General features: G+C 39.4%; 1 protein-coding gene across 1 annotated transcript; it reads left to right on the top strand.

Moving 5' to 3' along the window:
- Positions 1-2,373: 2,373 nt before the first annotated feature.
- Positions 2,374-20,582, top strand: OPN3 (opsin 3). The gene is made up of 4 exons (XM_048937769.1): positions 2,374-2,783; positions 12,678-12,997; positions 13,998-14,249; positions 15,991-20,582. The coding sequence occupies exons 1-4, from the start codon at positions 2,432-2,434 to the stop codon at positions 16,252-16,254; spliced, it is 1,188 nt and encodes a 395-aa protein (XP_048793726.1). The 5' UTR covers positions 2,374-2,431; the 3' UTR covers positions 16,255-20,582.
- The last annotated feature ends 244 nt before the right edge of the window (positions 20,583-20,826 follow it).

Here is a 20,826-nt window from a genome sequence, read left to right as displayed (position 1 = left end):
GCTGTGTTGGCTGTGTCAATCTACACTGTTAGGCAGGACAAGTGCTGGACTAGAATGGGAAGTCAGGATTCTGTTTCCAGCTTTCTCTTTGATCTGATACAATAACATAGCACTTTTTTGTTTGCCTTCATATTAATTATGATTCTGTATTTGCCTGGAAGACAGATAGAACTCTGCTCAAGAAGAATTTGAGGTCACTTGAATAATGTTTGCAATTTGACTGTATTAATAATGTGACCACCATAAAATAAAGCACTGAAGAGACTGCATGTTTATGGATCTATTTAATTTTGCTATGAAAAAGGATCTCTAACCAGGAGTTTTGAAACATGATCTTTGTCAAATTTAACTTATTCTTTCTCCTATTTTTGAGAAATCCATAAGACACCTAAGGTGAGTATTTTTGTCAGGTGCTGCAGTTGAAATATTACTTATTAGCTCTGTATATATTATGGAATCTGCCAGTGGGCAGTACACTGTCTAGAATTTACTACTTGCCTCACTAAATTACCAGCTTTTCTCATTTTGCAGGGCAAAATAAGGTATGCTCTCAGTTTAAGGCTTGCTTTTAAGAGCGGAAGATAGAGATCTTTTCACCTTAATTAGGTGCATTGCTAATTAGTTCAGTCATGTCTTACAATTATTTGACTTCTACCATGCAGCGCATAGTCTATCACGCACAGGTAAATTACTTCCACTAACAAAGAAAGCTAAGAGTTAAGCCTTCCCTAAACCTCATGCTGAAGTGCTACTGGTCTGTTAATGGAAGTTTTGAATGGAAGTAATGTGTTCTTCCACTAATCTAAATTTCAGAGTGGAAAACAGAAATGATTTGGGTAAGACTTCTGCTGCTTTTGTAAGCAGCAAAGATGGGAGACCAGTGAAGTCTGGTGAACTAGCTTTTTAAAGGAATTAAATATATAGGTTATTAAGTATATCATATTTGGTGGATTTGAAAACATTGTAAATAAAGCTTATAAGGACAGATACTCTAATCAGTGTTTCATTTTCCTGACGCACTGCATTCCAACACTACTTTGTCATACAAAATTGCCACTTGAAGCCCATAATTTGTATACTGGAATGCGTCTTTGAAGATATCAAAATCATTTCAACTACCCATGTTTTCAGTCTTGGTCCACAAGGAATCGTGCAGTCAGACCAACTTTCTAAATACCTGTATTTGTATTGAGGGGGAAAAACAAGTAAACAAACACAAAATAAGCAGGTAAAATTTGATATGCCACAGTTCCATAAAAATCCTGTTGAAAATGCTTCCAAAGGTGATGTGGAACTAAACTGAGAATGGATCTAAAAGGAGTTTTATCACAGAATGGTTTGGTTTTGGAGGGGACTTCAAGGATCATCTAGTTCCAACCCTCTGCTGTGGGCAGGGCTGCCTCTCACCTGGGCATCCTGTGCCACTCCAACAGCTCCTCATTCATTTTTCTTGTGCTGGGTGCCCCAGGTCTGGTTGCAGTATTCTAGATTGAATTTACAAGGGCAGAGCAGGGTGAGACAATCACCTCCCTCACACCTACGAATGCTGCTCCATACCAGCACACACATTGAACTTTCCAATCACAGTACGCATAGGTCAGCTAGTAAAGAAAGCAAATGAGAGTCTTCCCATGGGTAAGACTGATGTCTGTTCTGGCATGATGTGTTAGGTCTGAAGCCACTCTGGGCAAAAATTGCAGTGATAAATATTAAGGGAGATGCAAAGTTTGGAGACACTACAACTAATTTAGAACAGCTAGGTTGGTACTGCACCCAGACTACAGCTAGATGTGGGCATAGGAAGGTTTCCATGCCATTTTCTCATGACGCATGCAAGAAACAGTGCTGTGATAATTGGTGAGGTTGCTGTGTGAGCTTTGGTACCTGCCACAGCTTGTCTCATATCTGACAAAAAGGTTTCCACCTGCCCCACAAGTTTACCCCTGGAAGGACGCTGCCAGCCGCGGCTGTTTGCAGCCACCTCAGAGTGCCACAGGAAGCACGTTGCTCCTGTGCGCCGGGGCGAGACAGGTGTAAGCAGAGACTGCTAACTCCGCCTCACTAGGAGATGCACACACCAAAAGAAGCCAATCCTAACGTAAACTATTTTTCACAGTAAGGGCTTTCACTGGTGAAACATCTGGATATTGGCTTAGCAGTTTCTAAATCTTCCTGAAGCACAGCTGAAAGATCTGCCCCGCACGGACGGCAGCCTCACCGAGCCCAAACACGCGGAGCATCCAAAAGCAGGGGACATCCTCCCGCTAACCGCATCCGGGCCGCTCACGGCAGCAAGCGGCAGAGCGAAGTCGGGGAGGTGCCACGCCGGGGGCGAAGGGCGCGCCCTCCGTGGGCGGGAAGGCGGAGAGCGCTCCTCCTCCTCCTGCCGCCCAGGATAGCGGCCGCGCTCCGCTGCGGCATGAGCTGAGCCATGCATTCGGGGAACAGCACGGGAGCGACGAGCCGCTCGCAGCCCGCGGCGGCGGGGCACGAAGTGCCCGGCGAGCGGCCGCTCTTCAGCGCCGGCACCTACGAGCTGCTGGCGCTGCTCATCGCCACCATCGGCACGCTGGGCGTGTGCAACAACTTGCTGGTGCTGGTGCTCTACTACAAGTTCAAGCGGCTCCGCACGCCCACCAACCTCTTCCTCGTCAACATCAGCCTCAGCGACCTGCTGGTGTCCGTCTGCGGCGTCAGCCTCACCTTCATGTCCTGCCTGCGGAGCCGCTGGGTGTGGGACGCCGCCGGCTGCGTCTGGGACGGCTTCAGCAACAGCCTCTTCGGTGGGTGCCGCCGCTCCCGTCCCTCTGACCCCCTGTGGGCCTGGGTCCCTTCCCGCTCCCTGCCGCCCTCCCGGGGATCCCGATGGTTGCGCCCCCGGCGCGAGGAGTTGCCGCCCGGCGGCCGTCGAGAGACACCTTCTGCCCGGGGGGCTGGCGGCCGAGCTCGGGCGGAGTTGGTCAGCAATTGGTTCCTCTTAGGGCGAGAGGAAACCTGTGGAGAGCGGCGAGGACGTGGTTAGAGGTGCCCGTACGGGCTTAATGAGCGTAAAAGATTGTTTTTCAGCGAGAAAACGCTACTGTGTGTGGATAAAGGATATGTACAGTTTCTTTAGCTCCAGCTGGTAGAAAAGGGAGTGCTTGCTCTCAGTATCTCATTTTGCTCCGCGAAGGGTGTAGCCTCCCCTGTATTCAGACTTCACCTATAAAACTATTCAAAACGTGGCAGCACCTTGAGGTTTTTTTCTCTTTATGAGAAATTCACTGTGATTTTTCAGCCACAAGTGAGTCACAGGGGTATTTGGGCAATTGTTGATTGCTGTGAAATGAGATATGGCTGCTACAGAGGCACATCCATCTAAAAAAGCAAACCAATAAACAAAAAGCCAACCACCACCAGCAACCCACACATTGGGTCTCAGTTTTCTTTCCTGAAGTTTGTATTTGCCCTCTACAGAAATTTGCAGAGGATGCAGCCCAGCTGCGTTTTAAACAGATGTGCTATCTGTTAAGAGAAATAGATTCAGTTTTTTACTGACAAAGGATGTTGTAAAAAACATATTCATGTTTCTAATGGTGAAAGGCAGCATTCAGTCATTAGCAAAATGTTGGTTATTTTCTGGCAGAGGTGTGTAGATGAGAGGTGGGTCACTGTGTGCATGCACACAACATGTACTCTCAGAAAGTTGGTGTTATTCAGGTTAAAATAATTAAATAAATATATATATATTGTAAGAATTGCAGTTTTCCTGCATAACTTTCACTTCACATAACTCAATAGTTTGCTTTTGGTGGGCTTCTGGGAGGAAGGTATGTGCTTCCTCTTGATTGATTTGGCTACTGCTAGATAGCACTGCCAAAATGCTGGATCTTGGAAGGCAGGGTGGATTCAGGAGGCAGTGAGACCTTTGTGCAAGGTTTGGCATTGCATAATTTTCACTGTGCATTTTGTTTCCTTGGGTTAGAAGGGAAAGTACCAGAGAACCCAGCTAGCATGGGGCTGTCTCCATCAGTCAGCCCACTCAGATACTTGGAGCTGATTCTACTGGGCAGCTGAACATTAAGCTTGCGCAAGAGAAGTTGCGTATTGTTCTGTTCCTATCTTTATCCTTTATGTTTTATGTAGGATTTTTGGTGAAGGCGTTTTGTGTAGAGAGTCAAAAAATAAGATGCACAGTAAGGGCAATGAAAAAAGACTACGGTAATCATCTCTTATCTTCCGAAGTTGGAATAGATAGAAATAATGAGATGTGAAATGTTCGATCATACATGACATTTCATTTCTGTTTTTAGCAATACGTTACGTCACTATATATTCCACGTTGATGCTTTCTTGCATTGCTTTGATATAAAACTTTTTTCCAAAGAGGTAAAATTCATGGATCTTATTTACCGAATGATCCAAATAGCATTTTTGTTTGCAAAATTACATCTTCTTGTGCTTGATTGGTCATATTATTTTCCTCTTAGGTAGTGTGTGCAAATAATTTTTTAATTGATGTATTAAAGTACATATTCGTGTGTACAGTCTTTCACATATAAGTGGAGAGTAAGTGCACCACTTAATTCAGGCATCCAGTATTCCTGAGCACTGCTTCATTCAGCTGCCTTATGAAGTAATAAAAAATTTTCACTTGAATATTATAATTTGACTCTAACCTAATAAAGTTAATTCCAGTCGAAAAGTCCACATTTTTACTTCCAAATTCTCCTCTGGAAATACAAAGATTGTTCTCTTCTGCCAGTGAAGATTAATAGTTCTACACCTAACTGAGTAGGACAACAGAGGCATGTAAATACTGGGGAAAAGAATGCCCTGCAGGTAGCATCTTACTTGCTGTCTGGACTACTGTCACCACAGCTTCTGTTTTCCATTTTAATATGCCTATGAAGAAAGCAATGACTTAAGGATATTTTTCTATTTTGGTGTTATTAAAGAGGCTGATTGTAGATTTCATTCAGGTATTATACTTAAAATACAGTTCTCTTTGTATATAAAAGCCCATGTCAACTATTTTCTTGAGGTTAGGGATGGCAGGGGGAAAATAAAATATTGGAATCTTGTATGCATCATAACTAGTAGTTATTAAGTGTAGCACATGAATGCTACTGTATGGGAACTTCTGAGTCATGGCCTGAACCTCTGATTGATCACCTGAGGCGAGCCATGAGTCAGCCAGAGGAGCACAGCTGAAGACAATTCACCTGTGCTGCCGGAAGCCAGGCTCCACCCCCCCTAGACCTATTTAAGAGCTGGCTACCAGCGGGGAAGGATTTCATCCGGAGATCCCCTCTTCTGGTGTTTTTTGTAGGTGAGCCTAGCATACGGGTAAGCCTTCCATTTATTGTTTCTTATTACCTTAGTCTATTTTGCCTAACTCTTGTTCTTTTTGTGATTATAACATCTTAATACCCATTGATTATACAGCGACGCTATCTGATCAGATGAAATTGACAGCTTAAATTGACATTTAAAAATAGAGGCCTTACTAGCTAAGCAAGATAGTTGCAACTTTGAACTTCAGTAAACCAGAGTGATCTAGTGAAGACCTTTCTAGAATAAAGAGGAGGGAAATATCTCTGTGGAGTTCATTCACTCATAATAACAAATACTGTGAGGTTACTTTACTGCTGTGAATATTTGTTTGCTGGATTTGGACACATTTCAGCTCATTTCAGACCAAATGACCAGAACCTGCTTATTTAATATGATGTGATTATATTCTTGATTTATTTTATTTTATTTTTTTTTTCCCTTTTTCCCTTAGCAGAGCACCCATGAAATCAGTCTAAACTGACTTCTGCAGTTAGAATAGTTCAGATGAAAAGGTCCTAAAAAATAATTGAGTCCGATGACCTGACAGCTTGAGGGCTAACCAAAAAAGTTAAAGAGTGTTATCCAAATTCCTCTTGAATGTTGGCAAGCACCTTGCTAGGAAGTATGTTCCCATGTTCACACTTGTAGTAAAGAAATTGTTCTGAAACTCTCCCCTGGTACAGGTTTTTGCTGTTTCCATTTGGTTGCCATATCCTGTATTGGTTTCCAGGATTGGTTTCCTCCTCAGGAACTTGAGAGCAATGTCACTTCTTGGCCTACTTTTCTGCGAACTAGTCAACCCAAGTGACGTTTAATCTGTGGGATTCAGCTTTCTGTAGAGTTGTGCAGTCAGTTCAATACTGGTGCCACTGAGCCTCTCTGGGTGTAACAGTTTGTAAATCTTTTCCTCCCTATAGTAGTCAACCAAGCTGCAAGTAGTAGAGATCTGTGTAATCTCTAGGGCTGATTATGTTACACAACTCACACTTTGAAGGTTTTGTGTTATTGAGAGTGTAAAGTTTTGGGTCTAAGAGCAAGAAAAGAAACTTGACAGTTAAATACACCCAAATGTCTTATTTAATAGGCATGGTTCCCCCTTTACCTGAAGTATTTCAGTTGCAGAATAACTGGCTTAGAGCATAATAATCTTTATCGGCATCTATTGGCTCTTCACAAATACGATTTTAAAATGATAGTGACTGTTGCAGAACGTGATGTGTGCATCTCCAGGTTTATCTATTTTGTTTCTACATGCTGTGAAAGAATGCTACCATGTAACACCATTTTGCATTACCAATATATGTTACGTGCACTGATTTAATATCAGTAAAAGCATTTTGTTACTTGGCAGAGGGTTTTAGGACCTTGTGTTACAGACAGCTGGAGACTTGATCAGCATGCCTTCTGCATTAGCAATTTGTTTGCGGTGAACTAATTGCTTGCAGGACTCAGTGTGGAGGAGGTGATTAATTCTGCTGTACTTTTATACTTCAGATGTATATAAAATACACTTTCAAGTCTGTTCAGTCCAGAAGAAGTGATTTTTGCCTGGATTGGACTGCAGTTAAAATTTGTTGCAAGAATAGGAAAGATAATGTGTTCTTTGACAAAAGACTTTGACTGTCTTAGAAGTGAACCTCATTGCTGCATTAGGTTGTAGTTCTCTTGTAAAGCTGCTCAGTCCATCTGAAAGGTGTCACAGTATTTTGTTCTAATTAAGATTTAGAAAGTTAGAGTATACACGCATTGTATGGAATGATACACTGAAGCTCAGATGGATCATAGAAACAAAGAGTTGTAGAATCACCAAGATTGGAAAAGACCTTCAAAATCATTCAGTCCAGCCATTCACCTGCTGCCAATACTTCCCCACTAAACCATGTTCCTTAGTACAGCGTTTAAATGCTTCTTGAACACTTCCATGGACAGTGACTCTACCACCTCTCTGGGCAGCCCTTTCCAGTGCCTGACCACTCTTCTGGAGAGTAATTTTTTCCTCATATTCAACCTGAACCTCAGCTGTTCCTCCTAAGACTCAGCCCAAAACTGAAACACAGCACTCCAGGTTTAGTCTCACTCTTTGGCACTCTGAGCTCTTCTCCACGATGACTTACACCATGTAGCTGGAAGTATTTCATGATTTATCAAGAGTAATGTGACTTCTGGAAAAAGGGTATAGAAAAGAGAGAAGTGAAGAAATCTACACCAAATGCAGTATTTCAGTAGGAAAGTAATGGTTTGGTGTTTTTTTTTTTTGGTTGGTTTTAATTGGTAAGGAGTAGTGAGCTGTTTTTTATTTTCAGCTCGCTTACTGGAGAAGAGGAACGGCTGCAACATAGGGATTGCATGTTAATAGCTGAAACAGAAAGACTCTTGTTCTGCTATGTTTGACATACACTATTTAAATGAGAGTGACTCCTCTCATACCAATGTAATTGTAGGTTTAATTCAGAGTTAAAACTAGTATCTGTAATTCCTTGACGCAGAGCATTTATAATTTGTACTTAGGGAAAGAAGTATTCTAAAATCTATAAATCAGAGAAATATTATCTGTAAATACTGGTTAGTCAAGTCTTCCAGAAGGAGTTTGGAATTCTCTGATTCACTAGTAAATTAAATCTATCTTCAGAATATCGAGCCCTAGTCTTGGAAGAGAATAAATACTTTCAGTTAAAAAACAAATATTTTTAAATGCATGTTTTGTTAAGAGAATTAAAGAATTGAATTTTCATATTTCCCTACTTTGCTTGGAAAAAAAAAAAAGTGCAGTTTCTCATACCAGGGATTAATACCCAAGTAATATCCATAATGGCTTTCTGTAATGCTTTTTTTTTTTTTTTTTAAACACTTAATCAGTATATGCTTCATAATATTAAAATGTAAAACTCATTCAGGATGAAATCTACATCATTTATAGAAAAGCTGCTTAAAGGGGAAAAAAAAAAAAAGTAAAATTCAGTGCTTTCCTCTGCTGGGCCACAAAACCTGATTCATATGTGGGAAAAAAAATGGAGCTATGTACATACATAAATAAAATGTAAGGTAAGTTGAAGCATTGTGAGAGCACAGGTGATGCATGTAGCTACTGGGCTAAAAAGATTTTTCTAGGTGAGAATTGCCACTATTGATCCCAATCAAAGGATGGCTTGTCAGAACCCTGCCAGGATTTGGCTTGATCTAAGTAATACCTTTGCATTCAGTGGTTACAATAGGCATTTTCATTTTGTGGTGCAGCAGCTGTGTATGGCTTGTCTTTAGTGTCACTATTGCCACTGCTGAAATGCGCCACCCATTGCCTCACTGTGGTCACATCCACTGTTTGGTGTCCACAGACATTCAGCAAGTGTCAGTGAATGTCAGTGGGTGCCGTTTTGTCTGCATGGAGGAATTCAGTGACACTCCTTTGCTTCACATGCGCTTCCATGTCAGATGCCATTCTGTCAGACTGTGTCTTTGCTTCCATCTGTTACACAGCAACAGCATGTGAGGGAATATTGGCTGGAAGGTTTTAGCCTCTACTGTCGTACCGCCATCTACATTTGACATCATGGGCCACATAGGAGGTATTACTTTCAGAGCAACCCTTGTGTGAATTTTTTTTTTCCTATGTGTGCCTGTTCTGTGTAAAAGTATGTGTAGCGTTCCTTTCTTTCCTGCATTAACAGCTATGAGTTTTAAGAGTCAGTTGACTGTTCCTGCTGCTCCACATGGATGTTCTTCCACTCAAACTGCCAGCTCAGCACTAGGGGAGAATTGTGGCATTAGGACAGGCGTGTTGCATACCTGAAGAATATTCCATTTACTTGATATCTGAAGTGCCGTGGATCTAGCCTTTGAAAGAAATGATCCATTCTGCAGTGTTATCTGTAAAAGAGAATGTACAGAAAGTCTGACTAGCCAACATAAAGTTAAGTAACAGATGCATGTAGCCATTTGTGAGATATTGAGGACAACGAATAACCTTCTGCTGCCCCCCGAGCACCAGGAAGGCTTAACCTCACAGGATATGTAGTCTCATAAATGATACCATCAATACCAAGGATAGTTTCTATAGCATCTGCAGACATGTACTTGCCAGCCTCTGTGGTTGAGCTTATGAATAGTTAAAGAATATGTGAATGCTAGAGAACAGGTTGAAGGTAAGTCCTGGAATCTTTTTGTAACTTGACTGCATTGAATCATAGCTAGATTCAAGATAGAGATATCAATATTAAGAATTCATCTGTAGTTGGATGGGGGCCCCAAACTCACCTTCTGAACACTGCTGGCTCCTGATGAAGTTCTGTTTCCCCTGGAGCTGCCCTGGCTCAGGAACTCCCTGGGTGCTACCAGCCCTGTGCAATGCACATGCACCACAGAGAGCACCTCAGTGAGAGTGGGCAAGTTATGGAAATGATAAAACATACCACTTCAGAGCAGATCTTGGTGTTCCTTTTTTTACGGTTATTTCTGCTTATCATCCACCCACAAATAGGCAGGCATGGCTCCACTGCACAGAGGACTTTTGTAGGACAAAATTCTCTACATGTTGACATATCCTGAAATGCATTTTGTTTCAAACTTTCTTTTTTGTGGTAACTACTTTGACCGCTTTGTATGCTGTGTTACAGTAGAGATCCAGCACCAAAGAGAGGAATGTAATCTGATGTGCTCTGACTGGCATTATGTGCCTTATGTCATCAGACCCTTCCCAAATACCCAGAAAGTCAGCACTTGCATTTCAGTACACATTGGCTAACAAGTTCCCTTTTTCTGGTAGAAAACTCAAGTTTCCTTTTAAGGAGCACTGGCTTCAGGCTTGAACTGAAACTATTTGAAGAACTATGTGCAAGTTCCACTTCTTAGGTATACTGAACTTCCAGTGGCTTTCTTGAAAATGTCAAGGACTCAGTAAATTACTCATGCTGAACTGAACACCTGTGCTTTCAGATTGTTCAGCTAAGTATGTGTGCTACTGATTTTGTCATTGCCAAATTCAGTGCTTGCATATAAATACATATGTAAAACATTAAGGATATATGGGGGCGCTACTTGTTAATTGATGTTGTAGGTACCTTATTTATCATCTTGATGTCCCTGAGCTTCTAATGGAACAGAAAGAAGTGATGCAGACCAAGCGATTAAATTAGGAATGTGTGAGGCAGAATCCTCTTGCTCTACATTGTTCACAAACAAAGCCTCATACACCAGATAACCTAACTTTGCCCAGAGTTGAATGATGTGACTTCTCCTCCATAACCACATCTGTGGATGATTTTGTTACCCATCAGGTAAAATTTTATAATTCCTGGTCTTTGTGTACAGAGCACTGGGAGGTGATCTTACCTTACCTTGCGTTCAGGAAGTAGACTACATTTATTTGTATAAAACATTCACCTATATGGGTATAACAGCATAGAATATCACATATGTAATTCTGTTATTTTCTAATTCCTGCTAAGATCTTGCTTAGTTCCAAATCCTTCGTGCCATTTTCAGTATATTAGGTCTTGGATAGGGATGCTGCCATAAAGAACTTTCTATCAGCTTAATTAAAAAACAAACAAATGAAAAACAGAAAAGAAGAACCTCAAGTCTTTCAGAAACCTTCAAGTTCACATTTTATAAACCAGTTTCTCTTTAAAGCCATGAAAAAGAAACTCACACAGCAATGACTTGCACAAGAAAAAATTAAACTATACAAAACTATGAAATCAATAGACTTTCCTTTCCTCATGTCCAGCAAGATCTACTTTTCTTTGTGCTGAAAGTTTAAAGATAACGCTGACAAAAAATGTATATAATTAAAATTTTGGGAAGTTAATTGTTTCATTTCATGATGAGCGGTAACAATGGTGTCACATTTTCCATTAGAGTGTTAATGTTGCTAATCAAGAAAGCTTTTTGAACTCGTAACCTTTTTAAAATGAAAAAGATCCTTAATACTTGCAGAATAAAGCAACTTTTCTAATAGAGATCTTAAAGCGTGTCTTATGAGATACTCAGTTAATCAGCAAAACCAGCATACTATCAACAGATTAAATATTTCCCTAGATTTTTTTATTCATACTTGTCTTCCTAAAATTCACATTGCTGATGCTTAAAGACACTATTGTAAATTTGTATTGCTTAATGCTTACACTTTTTCCAAGTGAGATGAGAAATTTATGATATCCTCTGACGGTTTTTGATGAATATAATGATTATTCTCTTTTTAGCAGATCTGCACATTTAACCTTCTCATAGCTGTGTAAATATGTATTATGACTGATATGAATGCAGTTGCAGAATTGAAATGTTGTGTGTATGTGTGATAAATACTCATGCTTTTTTTAGATAAAGCGTACACACTTGAATATATTCAGTGCTGTGAAAGACTTTTGTGTGTAGATTGTGTTGTTCAAAAGGCTGCGTGTATGGTGTCTGAATCATACATATTTAAGCTTACTGACATGTGTATAATGAGAAGATTTGTCCTTGATCATTAAATTTCACAGACCACTCAAACTGAATTTCTTATATTCTAATCAAGACAGAATTACTTTGACTTCATTAAATTATAAAAGTGTCTGCATAGAATAGTTCTAAGAACTGGGAATGACACACCATTTCTGTCCTGACAAATTAAGTGTGTAGTGTATTAGAAGTGGACAGAAAAGGACAAAAATGCAGAAATAATAATTGAAGTAAGACTATGCTATTTTTATGGTCGCAGCAAGATAGAAAGGGATGCACAAAATAACTGGATCTCTTTCAGACGGAACTCCTTCAGCAATGTAACACTTTGCTTTGGCAGTTGTTTTTTGGAACAGAAAGACTTACATGAAATCTGTAAAGAATCTGGAGTTCTGTTAGTTATTTTGTTCACATTGCAGGTATATTTCAGTGCTTCCAGGTCTTGGATGCTTCTGTTGATCTAAGTCTTGACTCTGAATTGCTTGGATTCCAAATAGGTTTTGTTATTGTTAGTTATTGCATTTTGATGTGAAAGCTTTTTCTTAAAAGATGAAAGAGAGGAAGGAAGGAAGGAGGGAAGGAAGGAATCCCAGAACGTGGGAGCATGAGCCCTCAATAATAAACTAATGTTTAGGGAAAAGTACTCGCTTGCTCTTTCTTTTTGCTTGTTCTGCTTTCTTTTCTTGCCCACCATAATGGGCCATATGCAGTGCCCTGCTCTGAGTAGTTCTGAAGTAAGAGGATCTGTTTGAGTTAGTAGATAGTGATTACAGAGTTGTCACCAAAAAAGCTTATTGGTGTTAGATTCATAATATGAGCCAGCTAGTTTTGAATTAAATGTTTCATTTGCTACAAAGTTATCAAGAGAACTTCAGTCCAATATACAGTGTTTGTGTATGATTTAATTAATTTTCCTTTTCTTACAGGAATTGTTTCAATTATGACTCTCACTGTTCTTGCCTATGAACGCTACATTCGAGTAGTCCATGCAAAAGTGATTGACTTCTCTTGGTCTTGGCGGGCTATCACATACATTTGGCTTTATTCATTAGCCTGGACTGGAGCACCTCTTTTGGGCTGGAACAGATACACACTGGAAATTCATGGCTTAGGTTGCTCAATGGACTGGAAGTCAAAGGATCCCAATGATACTTCCTTTGTGCTACTTTTTTTCCTGGGCTGTCTGGTAGCACCTGTTGTGATCATGGCCTATTGCTACGGCCATATTCTATATGCAGTAAGAATGGTAAGTTGATGGAAGTAAGACTTCTGTGAATGAAATATTTTCAGTGAAATGCTGATATTGTATATCAAATTTGGATCATAGCCTAAGTTTACATTCTCATTTCCTGTTCACGTTTCAAGACCTTGATTTTTTTAGCTATGTCAAGAACCATTAGAAAGGGTGTAGAGTTGAAGGAGAATCAACCTAGAACTACCAAAATCTATTTGTTAAGTCATTTTACTGGGCAGCAAGTTATAGATAAAATAAGGTTAGGGAACTGTTCGTGCTTACCAATCAATGACAGATCCTTCCTTAAAAAGAGATAGAAGAGAACTTTAGTTGCAGTTCTTATCATTAAATAACTATTTCTCTCTCATCCTTGTTGTCTTTGAAAGGATAATCGTGTAAAATTATTCCAAGCCCTGTTAAACAAGCTTTCCATGTTCAGGCCAGATCTTCAGGTATTAGAAAGTATTAGTGTTTCATATTTTGTGGATAATAAGTCTAATGATGTTGTTCAAGTTTGTGATCAACAGTAACAGCAAGGCTGACAGCTCTTGCAAAGAACATTCACATACATGTCCCATTTTTCTGCATCTTAATCACATTAACTCAGATGACTTTGGGAACCGGCTGCCTAGAATTCTGCTTTGGAGATTTTATAATTTCAGAGTGAAAAACTAAGCAGCAGAGAAGAAATCTATTTATCCTATTGTCATAAGCAGTCTTTAGAGGAAAGAAAAAAAAAATTGCAGTCTCACCTAAGTTTTCAAACAAAGGACCAGTAAATATAAACCAAATGTGTTCATGTTAATGGATTAAAGAAAGTTAGATCTCTGAAGTTTTCATATACTTAATATACACACTAAAAGTCTGGGAAGCATGATGCAAGCTTTCAGAAGAGCTGCAGTTCATAAAACGAGCATATAGCCATGTATGCCTAAAACTGTTAGTGAACTAGTTTTTTATAAATGGAACTGTTCAGTGATTTTACTTTAACATTTCCCTTTGTCTTTTACAGCTTCGATGTGTGGAAGATTTTCAGACTTCTCAAGTGATTAAACTTCTAAAATATGAAAAGAAAGTGGCTAAAATGTGTTTCTTAATGATCTCTACTTTCCTTATTTGTTGGATGCCTTATGCAGTCGTCTCCCTCCTAGTAACATATGGCTATAGCAACCTTGTAACTCCCACAGTAGCTATCATCCCATCTTTCTTTGCCAAATCAAGTACTGCTTATAATCCAGTCATCTACATCTTCATGAGTAGAAAGGTAGGTACAGGAGGATATTGGAGCTGGCCTTGAGTATGGGTTGCTAACCTCCACAGGTGGAGAGGGAAGAAAGGGGCTGTAGAACTGTTGAACTTCATTTAGAACCTTGACAACAATCATATTCCAAAAGAGTATCATCAATTGAGTGATTTTAATATAGTGGCTCTAGCACTGTACACAGATGTCAGACTGATTTGTTTAATTTAATAAAGATTTTCTAGGTTCTGATACCCAGAAGCAAATCAAATCAGTACCAGATACAAATTCCAGTAAAATCATAGCCAGGAAAAGAATGAATCAGCTAATTGTTTATGCTGGAGTTGCATCTAGAAGTACTTTTCCCTTACCTCTAATTTCATATTAAGACCAAAGTGATAATATTTTTGCTTGTCTTCTGGGATAATTTGGGAATGAGAAAACAATTCTTCACTGTTAGGACCTTCTTAAATCTGATCTATGCTTCAATGCTATTCAGAAGTACCACGTTAACTCTGAAATATTCAGGGCCTCCGTATGACCATTCTGCTGTGTTTTCACATAGCTTCAGATCACCTTTCCTTGTCTTTTTAGGTTCCCTTCCCAACAAGATCTACTGCCTTCCCATATCAGAGTAGGATTAATTTCTTATTAAAAACCTTGTTCCAAACTGATTTGCTAGAGAGTTTATTGTATTTTGCTAGAGAAACAAAGTCATTGACAGTGTAGGATAATATAGAGTAATCCTTAAAACCGCTAACTGGAAGGCAGCTGAGAAGGATGTCCTACTACTTTTCCAGAGAAAAGGTGTTTGGGTGTTTTTGGTGTGCTTTTTGTTTGTTTGTTTTCTTTGTTTGTGTTTCAAGTGCTCTCCAAGAGCACTCCCAGCATGCCTTATTACGAGTTAAAAGAAGATGCTGACATATTTCTTGTAAAAGCAGAAAATTTCCCCAGATGGTCATACTTGAGATTTAGATGTGCACAGATGTGGAACTACTGAATGGATGCATCTTATAAGCCCTCATACTTGAATACTTTGCTTTGTGAAGGTGAGACCATCTCTGGAGCGTTTAGAACAATGCTGCTTCTGAAATTATCATTTTGTTTATTGATGAGAGTTTTCACTGAATATCTTGCATTTTTTTGTCTCAATGTAGAACAGACTACCTGTGTCAATAGTGACGTCTAATCTGAAGCTGAAAGACTTCCTTCCCTGTTCAAAGGGAACACTTTAGTTTTGCATTGCTGACTTCTGAAGTTTTATTTTACATTGTTATTCAATGATTTTTGTTAAAATTCCAATCCCTTGAGTAACATAAATGGGAAACTTCACCTTCATTTAATTCCCCTTTGCCCTTGGTTCCTTCTTTCTGTGTCCTCTGATGAAGTGCTTCTGAGAATATTTTTCCCCTGCTCAATGAAATTTGTAATTTTTTAAATACTCAGATGGAACAATACCTGGCATGTTCTGAGGCTGAGTCCTTTTGTTCTTTATTGATTGCAGAGCACTGGTAAAATATTAAATTGCATTTTAGTACCTCTGCTAGCTGTGTCATCCTATGTCCTCTTGGGTGTGTGGGGGGGAAAAGTGCTTGCTAAAACGCCACTGTGTGCATTACAAAATTGAAACCAACTGAGAACAAAGAGGGGATAAGGAGAAATTGGTTATTTTGATCAACTTAATATATTACTCTCTTCACTGGATCATGCGTAATAGTGATCACATAGGAAGTTGTCATTTCATTCTGTTTATTTCCTCTTGCAGTTTCGGCAATGCCTTTTGCAACTCCTGTGCTTTCGCTTGATGAGATTTCAGAGGACCATGAAAGAGCCTTCAGGAGCAGGGAATGTCAAACCGATACGACCAATAGTGATGTCTCAGAAAGTAGGGGACAGGCCCAAGAAGAAAGTGACATTCAGCTCTTCCTCCATCATTTTTATTATTGCCAGTGATGATGCTCAGCAAGTAGATGATAACAGCAAACACAATGGGACAGAAGTAAATGTCATCCAAGTAAAGCCTCTATAGGGATGAGCTACATAAACATTAGAATCTGATGAACTCCAGTCAGTGACTGTTTGGGCTGAAGACTGGTTTCAGTGATAGTGCCCGTGGTCAGCCAAAGGAAGTCATATTAAACTGTGAAATACTGAAGTAATTCTGCATCAGAAGCTCTGTAGGCAGTTCAGTTTTGGTCACGATATAGATATCTTCACATCTGTGCCAAACTTGATGAATGTTTTTATTCTGAACTTTCTTAAAGCATATCATAGTGCTTAATGGATTGTACTCTGCCTGGAGGCTCATAAAGAGAGAAATCCTGCTGGGGTCTTTGCTGGGACCTGTCCATCTTTACCAATGACTTGGAGAGGTGACAAGTGCATTCTTGTCAGCTTTGAAGGTAACACTAGACTGGGCATGAACAATCTTTAGACTCAAGGATGGGACTGCCATTCTGGAGAACGTGGTCAGGTTGAAGGAGTAAGCTGACAGAAATGTTACTATATTCAACAAGGACAAGTGCAGAGTCCTGGGCTTGAGGAAGAGCCATGTGCAGCACAGCAGGAAAGGCCCTGGATGCCTGGGATGTAGCTCTGTGTAAAAGGACCTGAGCTCCTGCGTAGCAACAAGCAGGGCATGAGCCTGCAGTGTGCCCTGGGAACAAGGGCACTGGCATTCTGTGCTACACCGACAAGAGCAGAGCCTGATAGATTGAGTGAAATGATTATGCCCCTCAACTCAGCTGAACAATCCTATCTACACTGCATCCAATTTTGGAACCTCCAGTACAAGGAAGGCTCCTGTAAACTGGAGTGAATTTATTGGGTCTGCCAAAATTGTCAGGGTTTGGAGCACTTGGCCTGTGGGGACAGTCTGGAGCTATTTGCATTGATGAAGCCTGGAGAAAAGAAGTCTTCAGGGGAATGTAATGGCAACCTTCCAATAGTGACAAAGCAGTTTTCAAGAAGATGGAACCAGGCTGTTCAGGGTGATACGTGCTGAAAGGATAAGGGATGAGCATGAACAGAAAGGAAATAAAAAAAAGCTTTTTAACTCTGAGAACAGCCAAGCAACGGGTTAGACTAGAGAATTCCTAAGGTTCTTTGAGCCGAAGTTATCCTATGATTTCCTAAACTGCCAGCACTTCCAGTGCACAGAGTTCTTAGGAATGAGGGAGAAATATTTGAAATTGGCTGGGTTTAGTTTACTTTACTTGATGCTTTGCAGGAAAGAAAAAAAAAGAAAAAAAAGTGATATCCACAATGATTGGGGCAGTGGTAAAACCAAAAGCCACCTTAAGGCTGTGCATATGTACTCAGCAAGCCATTCTGTTCTTGCTCCCTGGAGGAACTCTTGAGTTGTGTTGTGAGATACAAGTCATACAAATCAAAGCTCAAATGAAAAACAGTCAGTGAAAAAGGATTACCAGTTTTGTTTTATTTTTGCTTCTTTGTTTAAATATGTACTTCATGCATCTTTATCCCACATCCATTTATGATATATATTTAACAGGAGCCTTGTACTACATTAATGCTAATCTGCTCTGGCACTTTGGGAAAGTAATGACTAAAGAAGAGCAGGGGAACTTTTGCCTCATTGTAGTGTGAGTAATGATTGTCCTATTTATTGTTTAGTAAACAGAACGGAAACATTCTGAAAAATTTTTCTCACCTTTGTAAATGTTGATGATATCAGTTGACAGTGGGATTCTGCTCTGGGCAGGGCTGCCTGTCATGTTGGATGAGTAAGTTTGAGAACTAATTTTGAGTTATGGGAGCTGATTCTCAGTCACATCCATTACGCTGATACGATTTATTTGCTTCAGTTTAATAAATGTGCATTGTGAATCTGCAACATGCAGCTTTTCCATCTTGGTGAAAACTGTGACAGAAGCTATTAAGAAACTACTTGCTTCTTCTAAGGGTAAATCTTTGAGAGGTATAAAGGCAGTGTGAAGAATAACTGCTATGACCAGGAGCCATTGATCTCATGGTCAAGACGAAAACTTCAAATAAAGGAAAATCAGACTCCAAATACAGAACCTTTTGGCCTCGATCATTGAGGATATCACAGTATTCCTGGGAGTAGGGATTGATGATCTCAACTCAAAATATATGTTTGTGCACGTGCTTTTGAAAAGGCAAATTACTCATACATGCGCCACTCTAGAACATCAGCACTGGCTCTGCGTCATGTTTGAAAGTACTTTTAGAGTGCACTCTGTTTTCTAGATTAAATCGCAAGCTAAGAGAAAACATATCTACTCATCTTTCATGTTATTTTTGTTTTGCTGTAAATGCATAGATAAATTATCCTAGGATGTCAAGGGTTCGCCATTATAAAAAGCATATTCATTTCAATGCCAACAACTTTGTTTTCAGCTAATGATCACTGCATCTGTGCACTTTTATATTTGCAAAAAGAGAAAGATGTACCCTAGCATTGCATACAGTGATTCCATCCTTTTAACAAAATGTTTTATATCTTAGTGTTTCATGTATGTTGAGCCTTCAATAAGTGATTAAATTTATTTTATTTATAGTAATGTGTTCTCAGTGAAATATTTTTTTCCCACAGAGAGGAAGATGGTTTAATATCATCACCTGTTGGAGGCAGCTTGAAGGGTATCATTAGGCACTAAAAAAAACCAATAACATTTCAAGAATGCAATTGATATTTTGTAGAACAAATACGAATTTGGTGTAAGGAGAAACTGTTCAGATTTCCAAAACTAAATTTTAAGTAATTCAGAGTACTGTACTCGGAATTTTTAATAATTCATGTAAGACAAGATATTTACTGTGACAATACCCTGGACAATTAAAGTTATATTACAATATGGGAAAACTAATCAATAAAAACTATTGTAAATTTGTATTTTGGCTACTTAATGTAAATTGGTGGCCTAAAATGGTAAAATTTGTAAACTGTTTAAAGTAACTTGTTCTTGCAGCCCTGAAAAATGTCACTAGATTTACAAGCACTGCTATGTGCAGTTAGTATGCTGCGGTCCCAGTTATTCATATCTTAAGTGCAACTGTTTTCTGTGAGTATCTGCAGCACTGACACAGAATTCACACCCTGCTACAGAATTTAAGTATTGTAATGTTCGATCTTGAAAGCATCACCAGACTTATTATTTTTACTATTATTTTGTGTGTGTGTTAGTGGAAAAGTATGCATGATGATTCAGCTAGAATGTTGTTTGTAACCTCTGAAGTGCAGGAGCCTGAAACAGTGAAACTGTCTCCCAACAGCCAGTAGTGCCTCCACACTCTGAGATACATTTCTACATCTCTTGCATATGCTCTGTTTTGAGGCAGCCATGAATCTAAGGCTGTGTGTCTATGGCCCTGCCAACACAAGGCCTCTGCTGCTGCCCTAAATTTCATGAGGACTGGAAACTATGGGATATGTGATGCAGATCTGCTGCAGTTTTATGACCTCCTCCTTTCTCTGCTCCTAGAATGTGCTAGATTTATGCTGAATGTAAATGTCTTCATGCAGAAAAGTTGGGTTTATAGTACTGAAATATTATCTTTCACCACAGCGATTAAATCTGTGAGGCAATCAGTATTCACAAACATTATTCTTCATGTATCTGTCCTTTCCATAACAGCAGTAGAAGACAATGCTGTTTCCTGCCAAAATACTTCAGGAACAGCTAAGTGAAATGGATATTCAAGTGTTGTGTAGTGTTCTTTATGGATGGTTTAGCACAGCTTTTAAGAATATATTTATTCTGAGCTTGTATCAACAGCTTTCATCTCAATAACAGAATTTGGTGTGAAGTTTTGAGATTCAAAGAAATGCGAGGATGGAGCAGAGAAGGAATGGGAGCATAGAAGTGTGTTAGTAGTTGGGAGTACTTTTCCTCAGGGCCGGGAAGTAGTGATGATGCTTTTGTCTTTGATGAGACAGGCATCCACTAATTTCATCAATTACAGTACCTATCACTGCTGATGTGCTTTGGAAAGCTTCTTCTATAAAATATAAAGAGAGTGCATTCATTTATCAGAAGAAAATAATCTGAAAAATTAAGAGTCAAAGATCTGTGAAGATCTTAGTGTGGAAGACACTACAGACTCGAAGCCTGAGAAAACAATTTGTTACTCTTTTCAGACCTTAGTGAATAGAAGTGGCAATGGAAAAAGAAGGAATAAGCAGTATGGAATTTTTTACATTATGTTTTGCAGAAAACTTTTTTTAAAAAGTTGGCAGTAGCAAATGGCTTAATGGAGAAGGTTCAAGAAAAAACACATAGATGAGTAACAGATCTGTAGGCCTGGATGATATGCGCAGAATGGCAGTGATGGATGTGGAATTTGCTTTTCTCAGCAGCAAAGATGTATTTAGTAGCTTGAAATGGGAAGAAGAGAGAGGGCTTGGGCATGGCAGTTTGTGTTAATGGTATTATGTGGCATTAATGTAAACTGCTGAGAATTAATGCCTGTTTCACTACAGTTAAGGAGCCCTATTTTTGACTCCTCAAAAGGAAAAGAGGAGAGGGTGAGGTTGGAACAGTTCTCTCTCTCTCTTTAACAGATTAATATTGAAGATTTACTTGTAACAAATTAAATTGGAAGAGGAAATTAAATT

The sequence above is a fragment of the Lagopus muta genome, chromosome 2 (genome assembly GCF_023343835.1).
Source record: "Lagopus muta isolate bLagMut1 chromosome 2, bLagMut1 primary, whole genome shotgun sequence".
Classification (NCBI taxonomy): Eukaryota; Metazoa; Chordata; class Aves; order Galliformes; family Phasianidae; genus Lagopus; species Lagopus muta.
Note: the sequence above shows the minus strand (reverse complement) of the source record. Positions and strands in the feature narration are given on the sequence as shown.